Raw genomic sequence first — 19,895 nt, 5'->3', positions numbered from 1 at the left:
ACTAAATCATATTTCGTAGTGGGTCGTTAATCAGAAAAAGTGATTGGTACTCGAGTTTAGAGGGTAATAAACTAGTCAAACGTATAAGGTAAAGGCATCAGTGCTCAGACATGCATCAGTGTGCCAAAAGTAGGTGTTATTATAGATTAATAAAGTATGAATTGAAAAGTAACTTAATTTTTAAAATAATTGTTTAGCATAAACCACAACACTACTTCAAAGAAGTGCTGTCTTCTGACATGAAGGGATATGTCATATGCGCCATTTTTTTGGAGCGTCACATGGTGTTTTGATCAGACGTTGGCGGCCGAATTGTGATGTTTTTTTGAAAACATGTGCGCTGCTTCACGTAATTAATGCTTAATTTGTCTGGAGAAAGTGAAAAATTAATATAAATTTATATTAAAGTAAGCCCTGGCCGATTACTGGGTTTGAGGCAGTAATTTTAAAGGGGTTGTAGACCCAGAGGACAGCCGATAGAGGTTGAGCATAGGTTTCAAGTTTTTTTTTATTTTCAAACGAAATGTAAGTCGTTAAATCAAGCACCTTTTGTCGCGACGATCGATCCGATCGAGTTAAGTCGAATCGGATCGTATCGCGAAGGTTCAAATCTAGTCTGACAGCTCTGACAACTTCTACTACATTTATAGATACTCATGTAGGTAGATCAAGATTTAAATACGCTGTGGTCGCTAACGGACAGCCATTTTGTCGTTAGAGCTTCAAGTGGTTAGAACTGTGATAACAAGTGTTAGTAAAGTGAACAAAGGCGACGCGTGGAGTCGGTGACCACATGGGCTGGTTTACCAGAAAGCTAAGTGTTTACCGCTTTGTTATATACTTATATCTTATACATTTAACTAATTAATCTTTTGGCTTGCCACGTGACTTTGCCGTGGAAGCAGTAAGTTTGTATGAGTTGAGCTTGCCACGATTTACGTCGTGGAGGCTGTTTAGAGGCCATCTTAGTTAAGGCGGACTAGGGTGTTTTATGCATGTGTAGGAGTCTGCGGCTTCGGCTGCAGATCCTCCTATATCAATGTGTAAGAGAATGGCAGGTTTAGCTGCTAGATGCTCCCCGTAAGGGGAGCGGCTACTATAGAGAAAGGCGTTAGGAGTTCTGTGGCTTCGGCTGCTAGGTTCTCCTTTATCCCCGTGTAGGAGTAAGGTGGCTTCGGCCGCTAGTTACTCCTTTATCAGCACGCAAGGGGCAGCTTCGGCTGCGGTACGCCCCCTTGAATCCAGAGAAAGGCGTTAGGAGTTCTGTGGCTTCGGCTGCTAGGTTCTCCTTTATCCCCGTGTAGGAGTAAGGTGGCTTCGGCCGCTAGTTACTCCTTTATCAGCACGCAAGGGGCAGCTTCGGCTGCGGTACGCCCCCTTGACTATACAGCTACATAGGTAGTTGGCAACTTGTACCCTTCATCCGGCCGGGTAAGATGGTGCTCATGTGTACTAGAGTTAACTGATAGATATATATGTAACTCTTGTGTATTGATGGATGATGCCATCACCCTTGGAAATAGATATATGAAAAAATACCATACTTAGCTGTAAACACTTGGTGATCGTTGTAATCATATAATACCTTTAACCACAGATGGTGCATGAGAGGCAAAAGAGCGAAGCAGATAGACGAGACTACGACGGGACAATAAGGTAGGACTAACCACTCCTACACCCACATACACACACTACCATTATTTCTATTGTCGCGGCGTTCTATAGTCTGTAGACTATTGTCGTAGTCTAGTACATTTACTTGTCTATATTGTATACATAATGAGAACGCCGCGACACCTTTAAATATCTACATTATTATGACTTTATTTCATTGAAATACATTAAATACTCAGTAGTCATCCTGTGGCTGACCACTGGACACTGAAATCACGGAACTCGGAACCCAATAGCCAGGCGTTAAAATGGGATGGCTGTAGACTGGGTACTTAAAGGCTGTGTCTTGGTAGACGGGAGGCTGATTGCTGGCGGAAAGGCCCTTGCATTATATTTAATGAAATATTTCCATAAGCTAAATTAAATTACGTTTTATTCTTTGTAAAAATTAAACTTTATTAAATTATTGATGAGTAAATACATTCATAATTCTTATTGATCAATTAGTGGGCAAATGAGACGTTCTTGAACATAGAAATTTCGTGGAGGGGCTGGCTACTGGTGCCTTTACCCTACGATAAGTACGAGAGAAACTTCTAACACGTCTGGAGCGTTTGCCGAATGTTATAAATAGCTCAGTTTTAAGCCAGGACCGCGATTATATTTTTGACCGTCGGATTGTCACTTTCTCTGGCTTATTCGTAGACGTAAAAACAAAGGTTGTTATTTTGACGATTGAATGTTTGACATTGCGTAGCTACTATGCTGTTCTTTGTCAATCTGTTCAATTGTTATTTTAGTGTCAATACTTACTTATTTTAGTGGATATTTTGTATTTTAGAGCCAGTTCAGTGTCAGGTTGCATGGTCAACCTACCGAGTACACCTAACCAAACGGTGACAAGCAGGTTTACTCGGGAACCAGTAGAGAGTTAGGTCCAGGTCGCGAGAGGGGCCTGGCGTCAGCCTTTTTACCAACACAGGTGACAATTATACCTCTTACGTTCTCTTCAAGGTCTGACAGAGGGATATGAGGGTCTCACGTGTGGACCATTAGGAGTAATCCTTACTCATTGAAATCTGTTGGTAATTGAAGAAGCGTTGTCTTGTTAAATATATTTATTTATACACATTATATACATGGTTAGGGCGCCTTACTCGTCTGTACCCAGGCTTCGGCTAACACAGATGGGGGGAGGCAATCACACAGACACTAGGGTTTGCTATACCTCGGTTTTGTCGGCCGAACGTTTAGAGCTTAAATTAGGGTCCCTCACACACACACTCCTCCCTGTAAAAATAGAGGTTCGCCTCTAGGTTTACACACATTAGAATAGGTGAATTTGGGGTAGAGTTAGGGTAGAGTCATTATTTGGGTGTTAGGTTTATTTATTTTCTTTCACAATTAGTTTGATTGTATACAAAACTAAAATCATTAGAGGTTTAACTGTTTTTAATTACAAAATAAATTAAAATCTATCTTCAGTAGCATATGGATGGGTTACTGAGGCTCGTACATTAAATATGATTGAAGGTTTATATATTTTTACATTGGGTGAGATAGGGGAACAAAGTTATATGAGGACATACTAAATAATTTTGTTATAGGGAGCTAGTGACAGGCGGAGCAGTTCACTAGTGACAATTGAGCTTTTCTATAACTGGGGAATTAAAGGGTAAATAAAGTCATATTTAATAGACGATTGTTTTCAGTATTCCATACATTAATAGTACATTCAGATGAGTTTCTTGGCGTTTCTTCTCGTCTGAAATTAGGTTACGAAACGTTGGTAGAGTAATATTACATGGTGCTTAGGAATACCTATTAAAAATAAAATAAAATAAAATGGGTATTAATTAGCTTAGAGACCCGTCTTCATCCGGGCGTGACAGTAGATAAAGTATGTTTGTACGTGCTATTCTTTGCAATATTTATTTATGGTTACAATGGTTACATATACATATTTTCCTTTAGCTAGCTAGGTTAGCAAAGAGATATATTAAAAGGAAAATATAAGTTTTTAAATTACAAACAAAAAGGGCTTACTACTGTTCACGGTAACTGGTCACGGTAGGGCCCGGTAGGAGATAAATTCTAAAAAAATATATATTATGTACTATTTTTTTTTATTTGTCTAACAATAGTGTTAATAAAAATATACAGTAGGAATAGGAATATTTACAAATTCATAGGATATTTAGGGATAGTTTTGAAAAATCCAAATCATATCAGTTTTCACATAAAAGACGAAGGGTACTAAGGTTCACAACGTAAATACACTAGACGATCACATGGCCAAATTTATTTATTTTCCTATTTTTATTTAATCCTGGTTGAATTTTAGTTAATTAGTTTAGTAGTAGATGGGGTAAGGTACAAGATATTAACTTTTACTTGAACAAGTTAGATATGCGGCAGCCATTTACATTTATAACGAGAAAAGAGCGTCACTTACCACAGACTATATTTCATGTTCTTGATTTTCCGTTTCCGGATTTAAGTGTTGCTGTATGTCATTTACAACCATCGCGTACTTCGCGAAAATTTTATGAAGCGTTTTACAGAAGAGAATAAACTATATCCATCCCTTTTCAGGGGCCATAATACTAGCACAGCAAAAAGACAGTAAGATTCTCTCAGACTATGCACGAATGAGAAAAGATTTTGGCCAAACTATATATATATATATATATATATATAGTTATCCTAATATCCCAGATACATATAACTCATGGTCACCTTAATTAGAAAGAGATGCAACGGCCCAACTTGACTTCTCATGTGGACATACTTTTTGGCCAATCCGGATAATCTTATAAGTCCGTGGCATATCCGTGGTTATTGTCAAATGTCAAAATTGCCAATTTTTTTTTATTTAAACCAGAGAAGCGACTGACATGTCTCTGTTTAAACCGCTGATCTGATAATCTTATCTTAGTTTACTAATAATTGAGTCAGAATGGAAAATTATTTTAAGGGGAAAAATGTTGAAGAAGAACTCCAACGTGATAAAATACCTATAAAAGATTTACCAGAGAACTTTTTGTGGATGCAAGTAAGTTGTATTTTGTAGGTTAGAATTATTACCGATGTTTATTGATTAAAATTACTTTACAAATGGATTGGTTTTAGGTAAAGGGTGGGAGTAAAATGGCAAATCTATTGTCACACGCGTCTGGTATTTTAGAGGATAAGGCTGCTACAGCCGTGGTGTGGACTGGGACTGGAGTCGGCATACCCAAGGCTATATCATGCGCGGAAATCATAAAACGACAATTTTCAATCGAACACCAAGTCACAAAACTCGCTTACAAAAAGTATGTTTTATTAACATTATAAGTACCTAAAATTTTGAAAGGAAGATCAGACTATAGTACAGTTTATGATTCAATTTAATTCAAGGTTGTTTTAAAAGTTTTTCTTGCCATAAAAACGCAAGGTTCTTATAAATACTATTTCTTTTGTTCACAGTGTTGAAGAGTTTTGGGAACCAAAAGTAGATGGCTTGGAAACAATAGTGGTTAAAAGGCAAATACCTGTTATACATATTTTACTTTCAGTTGAAATGCTACCAGACAGTAGTCAAATTGGGTTTGTATAATTTTTAATCCAATAAGAGTCCTGGGCTATAACTACGAAAATCGAAGTTCGTCAATTGCAGCTATTTTTCTGTTACTTTTAATTCTTAGTAAAAGGGAAAGACCCCCGCAATTTGCGAATTTTAATGAAGTAATAAACTGTTGTGATCATAGACTCAATCTGATATGAAGTCATGGCATTGAAACGGTTAACAAATTTATTAAACTGAAGTTTAAATTCCATCTTTATCTTTTCCATGGCAGATGCCATGTAGTTAGTTGCATACAATGATAGTAAGTTGGCTATACTTAACCCTATTCCAGGCCGCACCAATCTACAAGGTTTTCCCAAAAAATCCAAATATATTTCAATTAATCCAGCTTTGATGATTCATTTGAAAACAAGTAACATTTCTTGAAAGTGTAATCTAATTTGAACCTTGAATCGGAATGCTAAAGTTGAAATTCTAATGGCGCGTATGTGGTCAATAAATCATACTATGCCTGGAAAAGGGTTAAAATACAGTAGAATCCCATTAATCTGGCACTAACGCTGACACAAGAGAGCTGGCTTAGTAGGAAATTCAGATTAGTGGAAATTGTAGCAAATCTGCGTATATTTTGGTGAATGTTTTTAAGTATGTGGTATAAAAAAATATACTATACTAAAATAATATGTTCTAAGAAAATTTTACCGTTATCTGGTTTATAGTCACTTTTAAAGAGAAGTCAGTGTGATAATGTAAGCATAGATAATAAACTTGGACAGCAAATTATCACTAGCACTTCTATTTTAGTGCCATATTATGGGATGTACTGGACCATCAAAGTGTTGGATTATCGAGATTTCACTGTATATACATGTAGTCCAATAGGCTGGAATATCATTGCACATAAAGCAATTGATTGGACCCATTCTTGTATTGCATGTTACTGAAATATAAAAGCTTAATATTTTTATTTTTTATAGATACCAGTCATTGCAAGGAAAGAAATTCTGGCAGAAAGATCCAGCTAACAACAGCCAAAAGCAGCATCAATCCTACAAATCAAAAAAACCTTTCAAACATAAGAAAAACCAAACAAACACAAGCTAAATCATCCCATCTGTCAATTAATATAACTTAAAGTTTTGTATAATAAATTGATATTTACCTGATACATTAATAATTTTATTTCAGAATTTATATGGGTTAAACTCATCCTAGTCTCAGAGAATTCATACCTACAAGTTGTGGATGGATCAACTTGTGGAAAAGAGGCCACAAAAGGCCCAATAAAGTAAAAACTACCCTTTGAGTGCCTTTGTGTTTGAGTGTAACATAATATGTGATTAAAGGAACAATAAAAAAAACCTAAAAAATACTACAATTTTATTAGTGTTGATAAAGTGGTTACAAGGTAATTTTAAAAGACTAAATATAAATAGGTTAATTAAGAAATCTTTTATACCTATTACTAACTTCTTATTTTAACCCTTTCCTTTCGGTTCCAAGAATTTACTTGTTGGATTTACACATATTTCCTCTATATTACATAATGCAGTGCTAAAAGTAATTCTGTAGCTTCTAAATGTGACCACATGTGTCAATCTCAGCTTAGTGTGTGGGCTTTGGAATTGGTAGGTCACTGGTCACTGAGACCAAGTAATTTCTATTCAGTACTCAAAAGTAAATAGTATTCTATTATACCACTTAAAACTACTACTAATGTGGTATACTACATTTTTGTTACAATAATTTATTCAGTGTCTCAATTTGCCAAATCCAAAGTTTACTAGGATGGGTGCTCTGTTGGAAATGTTACAGAATACTTTCTGTTAGAGTGGATAATACTGGTCATTTTAGGACTGGCCATTATGAAACACTAGATAATATCTAACATAGAAGACAATTACAGATACTGGACAATATGGAAGTGTATACAGTAAAGACATGTAAACAGTTAAAATCATTCTCACATCTATTATAACGGCTATACACATATTATGTCACACTTATAAAGAATAAGAGATTCTACTTTATTTGGTTACAATAGAATTTATAACATCTCATTATTCAAAGTTATGCTCAAATAATTTATAAACCACACTAAAGAGTCGAAGCAAATTATGGTGGTTATTGTCTAAATAAACATTACAATATTGCATCAGGCTGTGAAATAATAAACCAGCCTAAATTATAGGCAATTAGCAAGCTGTTTAAAAAGAGGACCATTTACCAAAACTAGGTAAAACAATAACATATCAATACAATACATAGCACAAATGACTAAACTTCCAGTTTACTGATCACCACAGTACAAATACATAATTCACAATACAAGTGAATTATTTCTTTGAATCTCAGGCTTCTGATTCTCCAGCAGTTTGAGGGAGAGGTACCTCACCTTCAAGTTTTGGCAAAATCAATATTTCTTTAGAAATAATTGAATACTTTGTGACAAAATAAGTGAACCTTTCACATAAATGAGTTTCCTTCTCAAAAGCATCAAAAATTGACCGATGATGGAAATATGCATGTGAAAAAATTCGGTATACTCTGCGACATACTGAACCCAATTTTGCCACCGATGACTCTTTGATGCTTACCCTGTGAATAAAAAGGGCAGTTTTAATAACTGAAGAATGTAAATAATTCCATAACACAACACCCCTCTATTGCTAAGGAGCTATAAAATACTTGAGAAGCATTCTATGAGTTGTCCCATTTAAACACATTTTATTTAATATATAAATAAAATTCAATGTTTCAAGTCAATGATAATTTTTCTGAGCATTTGTTCACATTAATTATGTCAAATCTTCAGTAGACAATTCCGTGGAATGCTCCTTTATGTACTTGGTCAATTTACCTGCTAGGAAAATACTTGTTGCTGTTTAACAAGCATGCAGCACCATCCAGGGTGTGTCTTGTGTAGTCAATTGCAGGACACTCTTTAGGTGTCTTATGAGCAGCACACAGGAAAATCCACTGCTCAGTAGCAGTCATTTGTGTGCAGGTTTCTGGTTTACACTCACTTTGCAAGCGAACTGCTAGACCATTTAGCTCCATACAGAATTGCCTGAAAATTAAAACATCTTTAATTACAATATGATAGTTGTAACTTTTGACTACAAGTCCTTATTCAAGTCGGAGACTACTTTATTTACGATATCTAAGGGTTTAAAGTTTATTCTCACCTCAAGTGTTCATACTTCCAAACACCTTCATCTTGCGCCTCAGGCATTTTCAAAATAGCTTCAAGATTGGCCGGATCTCGTCTAATTGTTTGCTGTATGAATTGTTGTACGGCTAAAGTGCTGTCCATCTCTTCGAAAGGTTCATCAGGCCAACGGCAGAAGTCCTATAAGAAAAATGTTAGTGGATAGTAGTCAGCGTCAAATACTTTGTAGCAACCAAAGTAGCCAAATAGTTCGGTACACCCTATATTTAGTATGGTGTACCGAACTATTTGGCCACTTTGACTGCTACAAAGTATTTGACGCTGACTGTACCTAAATAACCTATCTCAAAAGTCTAACATCGTCAATAAATATGAATTTGAAATCTTACTTTTGCTTTAGATCCAGGACGGTTACGCCTTAATATTTGCACACCATCTGCCATGGTCTAAAGTATAATTTGATAATAAAATGGATAAAATAATTTCAATCTATCGCAAAGCTTGGAAGTTGGTTCGCATAAATATAGAGAGAGAGAGAGCACAGAACCAGCGAGAAAATATTATTTTTTTGTAAAAGAAATATGTTGTCTATGGTTGGGAGGTTATTATCAAGTCCATCATTCGCGAACACAGATTATTTTCATATTAAAGAACCGTCTGATTGTGTTTCTCCAGCCTTATATAAAAATAGAATAAACATCTATGGAATGGAGTTATAGTTATGAGTTTGTATCAATGTATTTATGTTTGAGCTGATGGCCGTGTTGCCAATGCTCCAAAAAAAAAAAAAAAATAGTTATGACAGTCATGACACTGACCGATGAAGTTCGATAAAGAAATACACAATGTAATGTACACACCAACATAGCCTAGTAAAATAAAAACGTAATTTACAAACCAGACAGTGGAGTTATCACATATGTGTTGTAATATATGATTTTTAAAATGATCCTGCCACAGTTAAAATGTTTAGTGTTCAGTATTTTGCTTACGTGTTGTTTATGTATAAGTGATATGACTGAGAACTCTTTTGGGAAATTTAAGGAAGGGATTATTGCTGCATTTGGAGATTTCAATTCAGATGAACTAACAGATGCCTTTGTTATTAAAAATAGTTCTAGTGTGGAAGTTTATCTAGCGCATGACAAGGAACCGTTCTTAAGGCCTTCAATATTCTCATGCAATTTCAGTAATATTGTCGTGACAAGTGTAGTGCCTGGAGATTACGATGGTGACGCCTATATGGACATTCTTTTGACCACACAGACTGTAAATACTAGCAAATCTGAAGTGCATGAAGTGCGGATTATATGGGGTGGTATGCCAAGTCTTAATTGTTCGGATGCTCTTTTAGTAAAAGCCATAACATTTGGGCAGCCCCTAGTGATGGACTATAATCGTGATATGACACTGGATCTTTTTGGGCTTAACACTCAAAACCAAAGAGTTTTTTGGGTATTCGATAAGACACGGACTACACCGAAAGAGATACCAATGGGAGATACTTTATTCAAACCTATAAAGCTTCCTCACTCACATTCTTTTCTTGATGTGAATGACGATGATGCTGCCGACCTCCTAGTGACTACTAAGTTGGATGTTGAGTTATGGTTGAGTAAAGAAGATGGATTTAGGTACAACAATAGCGTTGAACTGCTTGTTGGACACCCAACAATTTATGGTCAGACACTGTTTCTGGATGTTGCCCTTTCGGGAGAGTTCTTTCTAGTTATACCTGTATGCTATGACACACAGTGTATCAATAGTACTATCCTGATTTATGACAATCGTCAGTGGCATGATCTGCAAGTGGACTTCAATGATGGCAAAGGAACTGTGTGGCGGTTTGTACCTCCTCGCAATGAATTGTATTTGGATGTTATAACAATGCGAAGTGGAGATTATAATATGGATGGGTACCCTGACATTCTCATGACTCTCAGTCCAGTGAATAGTAATGAAACAAGAGCATTTCTTCTTCATAATGTTGCCTGTACATATGCTGAATGTAAATTCCACCGAACATTTCAAGTCCAATGGGATATTTTCAATACATTTGGAAGAGACACTGTTATGGCTACATTTTATGACTTTTATATGGACGGTGTCCTAGATATAATTTACTCAAAGAAAAATGCTACAACTCAAAAGTACACAATGCATGCATACAGAAATGAATTGGAATATGATACAAATTTCATAAAAGTCATTGTTGTCACTGGATTGTCAAATAAAAAAGTGCCTGTTATAAATGGAACTCTGTATAATAGAAAATTAACATTTGGTAAGCTCATTAGGAAATGCCTCTAAATAAATTATCTAATTACTTTTAAGATAAGATAGCTGCTATTTACAAGCTTTTATTTAACTTGCAAAGTTTGTATGTATGTATGTTTGGGTCAAATCTTGCAAGCTAAATTAGACCCACTTCCCATTCATTGATTAAGCTGAAACTTTTCAAACATCTGTAAGTTGGGTGACAATGCAATATTATGGTACAATCAAGCTCAGGCTGCTCAAATGGTACTCTGTGATGAAACAATGGAACTTAATTGTGTTTGATTTGTTAAAATTGTCTCAAAGTATTAGTTGCCTGTTGATAAAAAAATACAGTTCAGTTATTGATAAAAGCCTGTATAAAAAATGAAATTTTAAACAAAAAACTTATTGTATGTTCTGTTTTTCAGGAACTAACTTGCCAGGCCCCAAGATTAGCTACAACACATGGTCACAAGAAGGAACCTACAGGACTGGAGCTTGTGCTCAGTTGTCTCAGTCGGCCTACTATGCGTTGCAGCTCCCATATTCTATATTTGGTCTCGACAGAACCCCTAACTTTGTAGACACTTTAAATGTTGGTCTGTCAGGATTTTCCAAAAGCTGGACTCAGATAATACCTAATTCTCAAATAGTGGTGATTCCTGCTCCTCCAAATGATCCTTCACAATGGAGAGCTCAGTTGTTTGTGACACCAAGTAAGCTAATTTTAAAGAGTGTGTGTGTACTGACTGCCATAATTGTAACTATAATAGGTTGTGTATTATACTTACATTGGAAAGAAAGAAATGATCGTGATGATATCATAGAAATCGATGATAACACCTATGTAAAGATTTAGGACAAGGAATATTCATAGATATTAAATAAATCTAGGTATGTATTTATAATTACATTATCTTCTATGTAAATACTTATATTTAGGTACAGAATAGCTAAGCTACTAAGTATTAAGCGTTTACGTATTATGGGAAATGTAAATTAGATAATTCAATAATTATATAGATTTTTTTTCTTAATGTTCATATAAGTACAGTTAGAAAATTAAAATATGTATTATGATTTGTACCTTATTCCTTGGCTATGAGTTCTAAAGTGTATAGATATTTATTATATGTTCTGTATATTCTAAGTAATTCGAGTGTTTCATGTATCCTAGATTGTGTTGTTAACAATAGAAGAGTGTTCATGACTTCAAGATGATGGTGTACTTCAACATCATAAAATACTGTGATAATTATATTAAATTAATAAAAGAACTGCATTCATGTTAAATAAAAATATAAGTTCATATTTTGTGTTTGTTTTAATTGAAATCAAAATTAGCGTCATATAAGTATATGGATTCATAGGGTGAAAACAGCGTATTTTTTCCTTAATTAGGGTTAAAATGGTAGATATCTACTGAGCTAAATAGTATTTTATACACAATCGTGATATAATAGAGAGCTATAATACTGTTTTACTGTAAAACCTAAATAATTAATGATAATTGGTAAGTATCTTGGTAATGCCCCGGGCCTCGTGCCCTTTTAGTCTTCTATGGGAGCGCGGCGGCACGTGATTGGTCAATTTTTTTTATAGTTGACTATCGAAATGAATCATCAAAAATACGCAATTCTAGTTTGGTATACGAAATCTTAAATCAACCATTACAGTCGACGAGTAGAAAAAGTATTGTTTCTACTCGTCGACTGTAATGGTTGAATTAAGATTTCGAATACCAAACTGTAATTGGGTACTTTTCATGTATGAGCTCCCAACTCAACTAGAATATTCATTTAACGGTTTTGTCAACTATAATGAAAAGGACCAATCACAGCTCGCCGCGGTCAAGAGGACGGAACAAAACGATAGCTCAAATTAATTATTTAGTACCTGGGCGACCGAGCTTTGCTCGGTTATAACTATTTATTGTAATATGGGGGTGTATAGGTGATAATCTTAACTACATTTTTTCACTAAATTAAACTTGTCTAAAACAATAAAAATTAAAAAACGATATATAAACTTGAACATATAAAAAAAAAAGTTACTCACCGGGCGAGATTCGAACCCGTAACACTCGTTTAGCAGTCCGCGTCTTAACCCGCTGGACCAGACGGACAGTTGCCGGAAACACGAAATTAGCGACCATATTCTGCGTCGAAAGAAAAACGCACGAAAACTCGAAAACACGCGTTTTCCCAAACATAAGACTAATCTAGATCGATTGTTAACCCCCAAAAACCCCCATATACCATATTTCAGCAAAATCGTTAGAGCCGTTTCCGAGATCCCGGAAATATATATATATATATATATACACAAGAATTGCTCGTTTAAAGGTATAAGATTTTAGGTTGTATAGTAGAAACAATTGCTTCATAAGTCATAAACGCACATGTGATACCCTTAATATAGCAACATCCATAGACTACGAAAACCGCTTACCATTGCTTGTTAGTCTCCATAGGCTACGGTGGCCAAAATCGAGAAAAAAGTGTCTATAAATTGAATTTAGCAAGGAGCAAGTACCAGGGCCTCATGAGTTACGAGGTGTCGTTGACCACCCAGCCGGGTCTCGGCGGCCGGGGCGCGTACGAGTATGAAGGTATCGCGGCTGCTCGCGTATCTTAAATAGCTGTATACTTTTGGCTTGTTTACTTGGATGATTTCGGTTTAAAGACATTTATTTCTCATAAGAAGTTACATTTCACTTACACGAGAAATATGTATAACTAACTTAATATTATTTTTATATACAAACAGTGAGCTCGGACTTGTGTACATACCAATTTGGGTAGAATTATTTCTTATCAGCATGAAACAGGCACATGATTATGTAGGTATGTACTTCACTGTAACATGATTTTATTAGTTTAAAGTGAATATGAGAAGTGGATATGTAAGTGTTTATTTTTATTGACTCGTAGAAAAAGTAGTATATACAATAGTGATGTAATCAAGCTTTTCAATCTCGTACCTCACTTTGGCAACTCAGCAAGCTTCGTTGCCAAAACACGGTACTGGACTGAAAAGCTGTCTATTATATCACGATTGTATAAAATACTATTATGGCACCACATGTAGTAACGTCTAAGGAAAGGCAATGTGTAAACCTTTCTTAATTCAGCATTCTCCCTCCAATTTTTAAATCAAATTTAGAATGGCCAACTGCATTTAGAAAGCACAATAAAAACGTTAACTGAAGTTACACTTTTCTAAGTTAGGTGACTGAAATAAGCCTGTCATAAGAGTTAATTTTGTACATATGTATTTGTAATCTTCCAAAATACTCCTTTTCTAAAGTTACTCTTGATAGCTTGTTTATGTTATGGTATGGGTTAAACATATAAAATAACTTTATTAGGTACTTAATTATTTATTAAGTAAATAGATTAAATATTAAAACTAAAACACGCAATCTATGTTGTACAGTTAGTTACTTGTAATATTAAAAAAAAACCTTTCTAGGGGCCCTTTTTTATATACGTAAATGAACTATGATACAGGCGGAAGTCTTCTTCAACTCCCTTTATTAGAATGACGGCTACAGACACAAAAGACCCCCAGTTGTTAGGAAGTGCCTCATTCTACAACTTTTTTTTTGTAAAATAGATTAGAGTGTTACAATTATAGGGGCCCAAAAAAAAATTACATGAGAATTAAGTTAAATTTATAGATAATTATAATCTAAAGAATGAAAAATTCAATCTCTGTCCCTTGACTTCCTTTTGTGTTTTTTGTCCTTCTTTGATTTTTTGTGTTTTTTCTCCTCAAGTTTTTCCAGCTTCCTGAAAGCAAATTATACAGTTAAATAAGTAAATAGAGACGCATGTGGCATCAAAGTGTGGATACAATCAATTTTGCTATGGAGCAAATACTTGTAGGAGACAAGCAATTGTGTTGGTCCCAAAAAGTTAGCTGGGCTCTGTTATGCAAGCACTCTAAGCATTCATACAATCAGTGTTGGGCAAAAATCAATTCGAATAAGAATAAAAAAGAAATTTTATTTTTATTCCAACACAATGGAATTACAAAGCCATCCCTTTTTATTTTAAAATAACATGAAATGGAATAAATCATGCAATTTTTATTTTAAATGAAGAATAAAAGACGGAATAATTATTCCAGAAATGGAGTTATTCTAAATAAGGTTTTAGTGGAATATTTATTATTATGTAGAATTAGAATGAAGTTGTCATTAGGTCAATCTTGCGAGTCGATTTACTACCACTTCCTGACGTTCGATTTGGCTCAAATTTCGTATACTTGAGTATCTGGTGGACTTGGTGACTGTGCAATATTATGGTACCATGAAGCTGGTCTGATGATGGAGCCAGAAGGTGGGCAAAGGAACTCCTAAAGTAAACAAAATAAAGACACCGTGTTTCGGCTCATTCGATGTGTCTTGGCAAACACTGAACACCTACGACTGGCGGCTCTTCAAAAGATCTCTAAGCATGTTATTTTTTAATAATATGAAGAAAATTTAAATAACAGGTATTTAAAACGACCATGTAATACAGTAATAAAAGTTCGGTAGCAACAAGGACACTAAAAGCACCGAAGTTAATTTAGAAACATGAAAATATATCCAGTCATCATAACTTAAACAAATGTATTTTGCAGCAGCGGCTCCATATAACCCGATTCTCATGGGTTTTACTAAAAATTTGCATCCCGTAGTCCATCCAAAATATACCTATCTACTTTCATACATGGCATACTTACATACCAGCTTAATCGGCTTTATTAAGAAAAATTCTCTCGTTACAATTCTTGTTCATGGAATATTACTTCAAATAAAAAACCATGATTTTTTTATTTGAATAAGAATAATTTATTTCCATTCAATTTCCTCGCCGAAGAATTATTCCAGATGGACTTATTTGAAATAATTTTGACAGGAATAAAATCAACGTGATTTTATTCTTTATAATCAGCAACGTCCGCGTAATAGTTAAGACCCTTTTTGTTTGTCAGGATGTCGCCGTCGACGGATACGTCTGGGAGGACATCATCATTCATCATCATCATCAATTAGAGTTTGACAATCTGGTTCAAAAATGTATGAAATTATCCTAGTCTGGATCCGGATCCGGGGATCTTCCCATACATTTCAGATCCGTCATGCAAACCCTACATATAATTAAAGAAATATTTTAAAGAGTATTCTTACTTCAACAATTTCTTCTTTTGCTTCTTAGACAACTGGCTTATCAAGTCCATTTCGGTCAGATTAGCTCCACCTTCGTTGTCCTCAATTCTGGTGGCAGCAAGAGGCAGGGCTCCAGGCTTCATGACCAGCCCAGAGTCTCTCATGTGCTGCATCAAGGTCGGAACGTCTGGCTTTTCCTCCTCCTCTTCAGGGGCTGATGTGGAAGCTTGGAGTGCACGGGCCTCGCTCATTGATAGAGAATACATTGAACATTCTTTATCTGCAAAGATAATGATAATCGTAATTTGAAGTTGAATTAAACAGTTGTAATTTCATTTGTATGAAATATTGACAAAGAATAAGGCCTGTGGGCACTCAGTGCCGGATTAAGACATTTTGGTGCCCTAAGCATTTCTAGGCCATGGTGCCCCCTCATCAAGATTACATTGAATTTTCTTGGTAAATTGCGTGACGTTTATTGGCGCATTACTGCTGAGAATAGAATTTTCAATCTGTCACATCTATTTATCACGGAAATTGACAGTACCGCAGCAGTAATGTTCCAACAGTAGGTAACGTAAAGTGTAAGCAAATTCGAAGACCGTGCTTCGCATAAGGGCGGAGGCCATGCCAACCATTGTCTAAGTGTAAGCGAAGACGTAAGACATAGGTCATACTCCGCACAGGCAAAAGCCGAGCTTCAGTAGGGGCTTAGCCATTGACCATTGGTTCTTGTCAGAACAAGTACCAATGGCCACAAATGTCTTAAATAGCAAATTATTGTTTACGAAAACGGGACTTAATAGGGTAAGTTTTAAAATTACCTCTGACCAAACGTTTCAAGGACGGCGTTGTCCCCATGGTCTCGGAGAAGACTGGGTAAAGTCGACATCATTATCTTGACGTTGGAGGTAATTTTAGAACTTAGTCAAACGCGATTAAGTCCTGTTTTCTTAAATAATAATGTGTCACAATTAGGCCAATACAATTAGATTTTTTCGAATTTGGACCTAAAAATACGTATAATCCGAGTTTGCTCCATTCCAGGAGGTGTGCATAAATATTTCCTCTTTTTCTGTTTTTTGCTTGTAAATCGAAAACGGTACGGCCGACGGAAAATTTGTTCTAATTACGAGTATTATTAAAATTGATATCTGAGGATTCGAAATGTAATTTAACTATGTTCTTGCAATAAAATATATTGATTGATTGATTGATTTAAGGTACCTTAATATGTATTCGTAGTAAATTGTAAAAAAAGGTCGACATTTTTTATTTTTGGTAAAATCATGTTAATAATCCGAAAACGCTTTCTTACCAGTGTCTGATCCACCAAGTGCTATTGTAATTGATAGTGGGTTCCTTCTACATCGAGTGGTTTGGCAATCCAAAGGAAAAAACAATCTCCTAAGGATCCTAAAATGTGACACCTCATGAGATCGAGCAAACTCGGATTACACGCATTTAGGACCAAATAAATGTATTAAAACAATTTCCAGCTTGCTGGGAATTAATTCCTCAAAACGCTATTTTTTTATCTAATTTGAATGGGCTAACTCGTGAAAATCTGTGTTTTTAAAGGCAAAGTCTAAGGCTGAACGCGCGGAGCGTTCGGTCGGCGCTTACGGATGAGGCCAAAGGTCGAGCTGGAAGAAAGCAAGGCTTGAATTTGACCAATGGCGAGGTATGAATAGCTGGACGTCCGGAGCGTCCGATCGCGGCGCGTTATCATATAATACAACCAATGGCGAGGTGTGAGCAAGGCAGCCCAGCTGCGAGAGAGGACAGCATGGATTTGGATCCATGGCCAAGCGAAAGTGAGACAGTTTGCATAAAGTAGGTCTGGCGTCGCATAAGACCGCAACGCCGAACTGCAAAAGAGTGGCTTGAAATCGAACCTATGTAATCACGGTCCTCCTACTGCTCGGCCTTTGGCTTAACTCGAAAGCGCAACTTGATAAGATGCTATTGTGTTTTGGCCTTCGTGGGGCTCTTTATAACAGTTTGACAATTAGGTTGCAGGATCCAGGCTCTGCAGCAACTCGGCCTGGCCATCTGACACATCTGGTGTGCAAGAGAGCAATAAACGCTACAAAATCGGTAAACTACGTCGAGAAAATCGTTTGGCACAAGCCCGACGGTAAGATTTTTGGCCATGAGCTTTGATGGCCTCCGCGTAAGGTTGGAGATGTGCTTACGTATTCTCACTCTCTTACGACCCTTCGTTATTATCAGATGGGTACTTGCACGTGTATAGTTTCTATTTTTCTCCGTGAGCTTCTACGGATTATCGTCTTATCTATTGTTTAAAAACCGCAAAGGCGCGTGCCACTATGAAAAAATGGTCAGGCCGCATAGGTAGCGTTTATTGAATTACTATTTCTATTGAGCACGGAATAAGATTCATTATTAACTAATACAGAATTCTAACAGAATAGCTGTCTGATCTCTATTGGTGCGTCTAAGGTAGGCGACTAAACGCTCTCAAACCAGCTTAACTTGTGACACTGCGATCCGAAACAAATATATAATATACTTTATATCAAAAAGTGTTGTGTACATAAGTACTACACTACGACTGCGATGCTGATGCAGCCTGCGCATATTTTGTTCCTACGATTTTGGTGCCCCCCCTAGACGTGGTGCCCTAAGCAAGTGCTTATTTTGCTTAATGGTTAATCCGGCACTGTGGGCACTTGAAACATTGTTGCTGCATAATGTACAGGGCTATATAACACCAAATTTAGCTGTCAATGAGACTACATCATTTTGTACTAATTCATATGTTTACATATGAAATTTAATGAAATGATTCTATATTTCCTACTAACATGAAACAGACTTACAGATCATATTTGGATTTCGGTTGCTACGTTAATTTTGAAGGTAGGCAACCCTTTCCCCTTACCTGTGTTAATGTGACCCCATTTGTGGCACTTGATACAACGCACATTCCTCACCAAAATGCCAAATGGCTGGTCTCTGATTTCATTGTCACCCTTGCAGTAACTTTCCCTAGGTGCATTATATTTCCGCTGCCACTCAAACTTGTACTCTGGTTCGTTATCTTCTCTTTCACGCTCTTTTTTGACACCTGGTGGTGGCTCATACATAAAATTGAGACTGAGTTTGTCTTTACTCTCTTTACTCAACAAAGCCCTGCAAAAATTGAAACATTCTTTAATAAAATTCAGCTACATACAATTTTCAAATTATCTTACTGAGCAGACTCAAACTTGAACAACCAAGGTAGGTTTACTATATATCCTGTGATGTGATGTCAGGGCACATAATGCCCACACATTGTCCCAGCTTGGAAACCATAGAAACTTGATTTTTTGTACCTACATAGATATGTAAGGTATGTAAGAGCAGATGTGCCAGTTAAAAATACTCAAAAACTAAGGCTAACCAATAGGATACATTTCAACATGAAAAGTGGTAGGCCAAGAAATGATTTGTTAAGGTTAACTTAAATTGGGAATATGTGATTATGAGTAAGAATAACATCAAACATTTAACAATAAATTATATAGGCATCAGTTAATTTATTGATGTAGGTATCTTACTTGTTTTCATGTAATTCCTGTTCTCTTTCATATTGTACTTTTAATTCCTCTTGTTTTTTCTTATATGCATCCGTTTTCTGTTCTGCCATCCATACCTAGAGAAAAAGGATTTAGTAACATATCAGAAATTCACAACAAAGACCTCACATATCCCAAGGTTACTGTTGAACATTGATTACTTAATAATTGTGTTGAAACAGGAGGAATATTCATGATTCTCAAGAAAATGTCTTTACTTGATTGTAAATATGTGATGTAACTTTACTTACTCGCTTCAAGTTATCCCTCGAAGCAGGGTGGAAAAACTTTTTACACATGTAATTATTAAAACCTTTTCCCATTTTTATGGCTTGAACAAAATAGCAAAAGTAAGAACACCTTCAAACCCTACAGATTTAATGTCTTTTATATTATTACAGTTATCGTATAGTGATAATAAGTGAATGAAACAGCACAGAAATAAGCCATGACATGATACCATCAATACCATGACAGTTTCACCATCACAATGTTCACAAAAAAAAACAGTTCAGCGGTTACACACTATAA

General features: G+C 35.8%; 4 protein-coding genes and 1 long non-coding RNA gene across 6 annotated transcripts in view; 2 read left to right on the top strand and 3 right to left on the bottom strand.

The window, feature by feature from the left end:
* The window catches only part of LOC133521318 (uncharacterized), a 205,197-nt gene that overhangs the window by 119,474 nt on the left and 65,828 nt on the right, over positions 1 to 19,895 (bottom strand). The gene's annotated exons all lie outside the window — the stretch shown is intronic.
* LOC133521317 (ribonuclease P protein subunit p25-like protein) lies at positions 4,433 to 6,353 on the top strand. Of its 2 annotated transcripts, none has more exons than XM_061856217.1 (4): positions 4,433 to 4,669; positions 4,747 to 4,931; positions 5,086 to 5,142; positions 6,163 to 6,353. In XM_061856217.1, exons 1-4 carry the CDS (start codon positions 4,574 to 4,576, stop codon positions 6,287 to 6,289), a joined length of 465 nt encoding a protein of 154 aa, XP_061712201.1. In that variant the 5' UTR covers positions 4,433 to 4,573; the 3' UTR covers positions 6,290 to 6,353. The 2 variants fall into 2 exon arrangements, with proteins under 2 accessions (XP_061712201.1, XP_061712200.1); XM_061856216.1 differs by having other exon boundaries at positions 4,453 to 4,669; positions 5,086 to 5,205.
* LOC133521316 (MOB kinase activator-like 4) lies at positions 6,552 to 8,905 on the bottom strand. The gene is made up of 4 exons (XM_061856215.1): positions 8,747 to 8,905; positions 8,374 to 8,537; positions 8,046 to 8,255; positions 6,552 to 7,783 (listed from the first exon to the last, which is right to left on the bottom strand). Exons 1-4 carry the CDS (start codon positions 8,798 to 8,800, stop codon positions 7,537 to 7,539), a joined length of 675 nt encoding a protein of 224 aa, XP_061712199.1. The 5' UTR covers positions 8,801 to 8,905; the 3' UTR covers positions 6,552 to 7,536.
* On the top strand, positions 9,161 to 11,925 carry LOC133521311 (T-cell immunomodulatory protein-like). Its single transcript, XM_061856203.1, has 2 exons — positions 9,161 to 10,641; positions 11,045 to 11,925. The coding sequence occupies exons 1-2, from the start codon at positions 9,291 to 9,293 to the stop codon at positions 11,473 to 11,475; spliced, it is 1,782 nt and encodes a 593-aa protein (XP_061712187.1). The 5' UTR covers positions 9,161 to 9,290; the 3' UTR covers positions 11,476 to 11,925.
* LOC133521315 (corepressor interacting with RBPJ 1-like) lies at positions 13,979 to 19,835 on the bottom strand. Its single transcript, XM_061856214.1, has 5 exons — positions 19,616 to 19,835; positions 19,347 to 19,441; positions 18,686 to 18,936; positions 15,799 to 16,057; positions 13,979 to 14,410 (listed from the first exon to the last, which is right to left on the bottom strand). Exons 1-5 carry the CDS (start codon positions 19,685 to 19,687, stop codon positions 14,326 to 14,328), a joined length of 762 nt encoding a protein of 253 aa, XP_061712198.1. The 5' UTR covers positions 19,688 to 19,835; the 3' UTR covers positions 13,979 to 14,325.

This window comes from Cydia pomonella, chromosome 9, assembly GCF_033807575.1.
Source record: "Cydia pomonella isolate Wapato2018A chromosome 9, ilCydPomo1, whole genome shotgun sequence".
Taxonomy (NCBI): Eukaryota; Metazoa; Arthropoda; class Insecta; order Lepidoptera; family Tortricidae; genus Cydia; species Cydia pomonella.
Note: the sequence above shows the minus strand (reverse complement) of the source record. Positions and strands in the feature narration are given on the sequence as shown.

Excerpts from the sequence above, each read along its gene's own strand:
- LOC133521315 (XM_061856214.1), bottom strand. The coding sequence starts at position 19,687 with ATGGGAAAAGGTTTTAATAATTACATGTGTAAAAAGTTTTTCCACCCT. Across the intron at positions 18,937-19,346 it reads CAGGAATTACATGAAAACAA|GGCTTTGTTGAGTAAAGAGA; the intron begins GTAAGATACCTA and ends CAATTTTTGCAG. Across the intron at positions 16,058-18,685 it reads ATGGGGTCACATTAACACAG|ATAAAGAATGTTCAATGTAT; the intron begins GTAAGGGGAAAG and ends TTATCTTTGCAG.
- LOC133521311 (XM_061856203.1), top strand. The coding sequence starts at position 9,291 with ATGATTTTTAAAATGATCCTGCCACAGTTAAAATGTTTAGTGTTCAGT. Across the intron at positions 10,642-11,044 it reads TAATAGAAAATTAACATTTG|GAACTAACTTGCCAGGCCCC; the intron begins GTAAGCTCATTA and ends TCTGTTTTTCAG.
- LOC133521317 (XM_061856216.1), top strand. The coding sequence starts at position 4,574 with ATGGAAAATTATTTTAAGGGGAAAAATGTTGAAGAAGAACTCCAACGT. Across the intron at positions 4,932-5,085 it reads ACAAAACTCGCTTACAAAAA|TGTTGAAGAGTTTTGGGAAC; the intron begins GTATGTTTTATT and ends TTTTGTTCACAG. Across the intron at positions 5,206-6,162 it reads CCAGACAGTAGTCAAATTGG|ATACCAGTCATTGCAAGGAA; the intron begins GTTTGTATAATT and ends TATTTTTTATAG.
- LOC133521316 (XM_061856215.1), bottom strand. The coding sequence starts at position 8,800 with ATGGCAGATGGTGTGCAAATATTAAGGCGTAACCGTCCTGGATCTAAA. Across the intron at positions 8,538-8,746 it reads GTCCTGGATCTAAAGCAAAA|GACTTCTGCCGTTGGCCTGA; the intron begins GTAAGATTTCAA and ends TTTTTCTTATAG. Across the intron at positions 8,256-8,373 it reads TGGAAGTATGAACACTTGAG|GCAATTCTGTATGGAGCTAA; the intron begins GTGAGAATAAAC and ends TTTAATTTTCAG.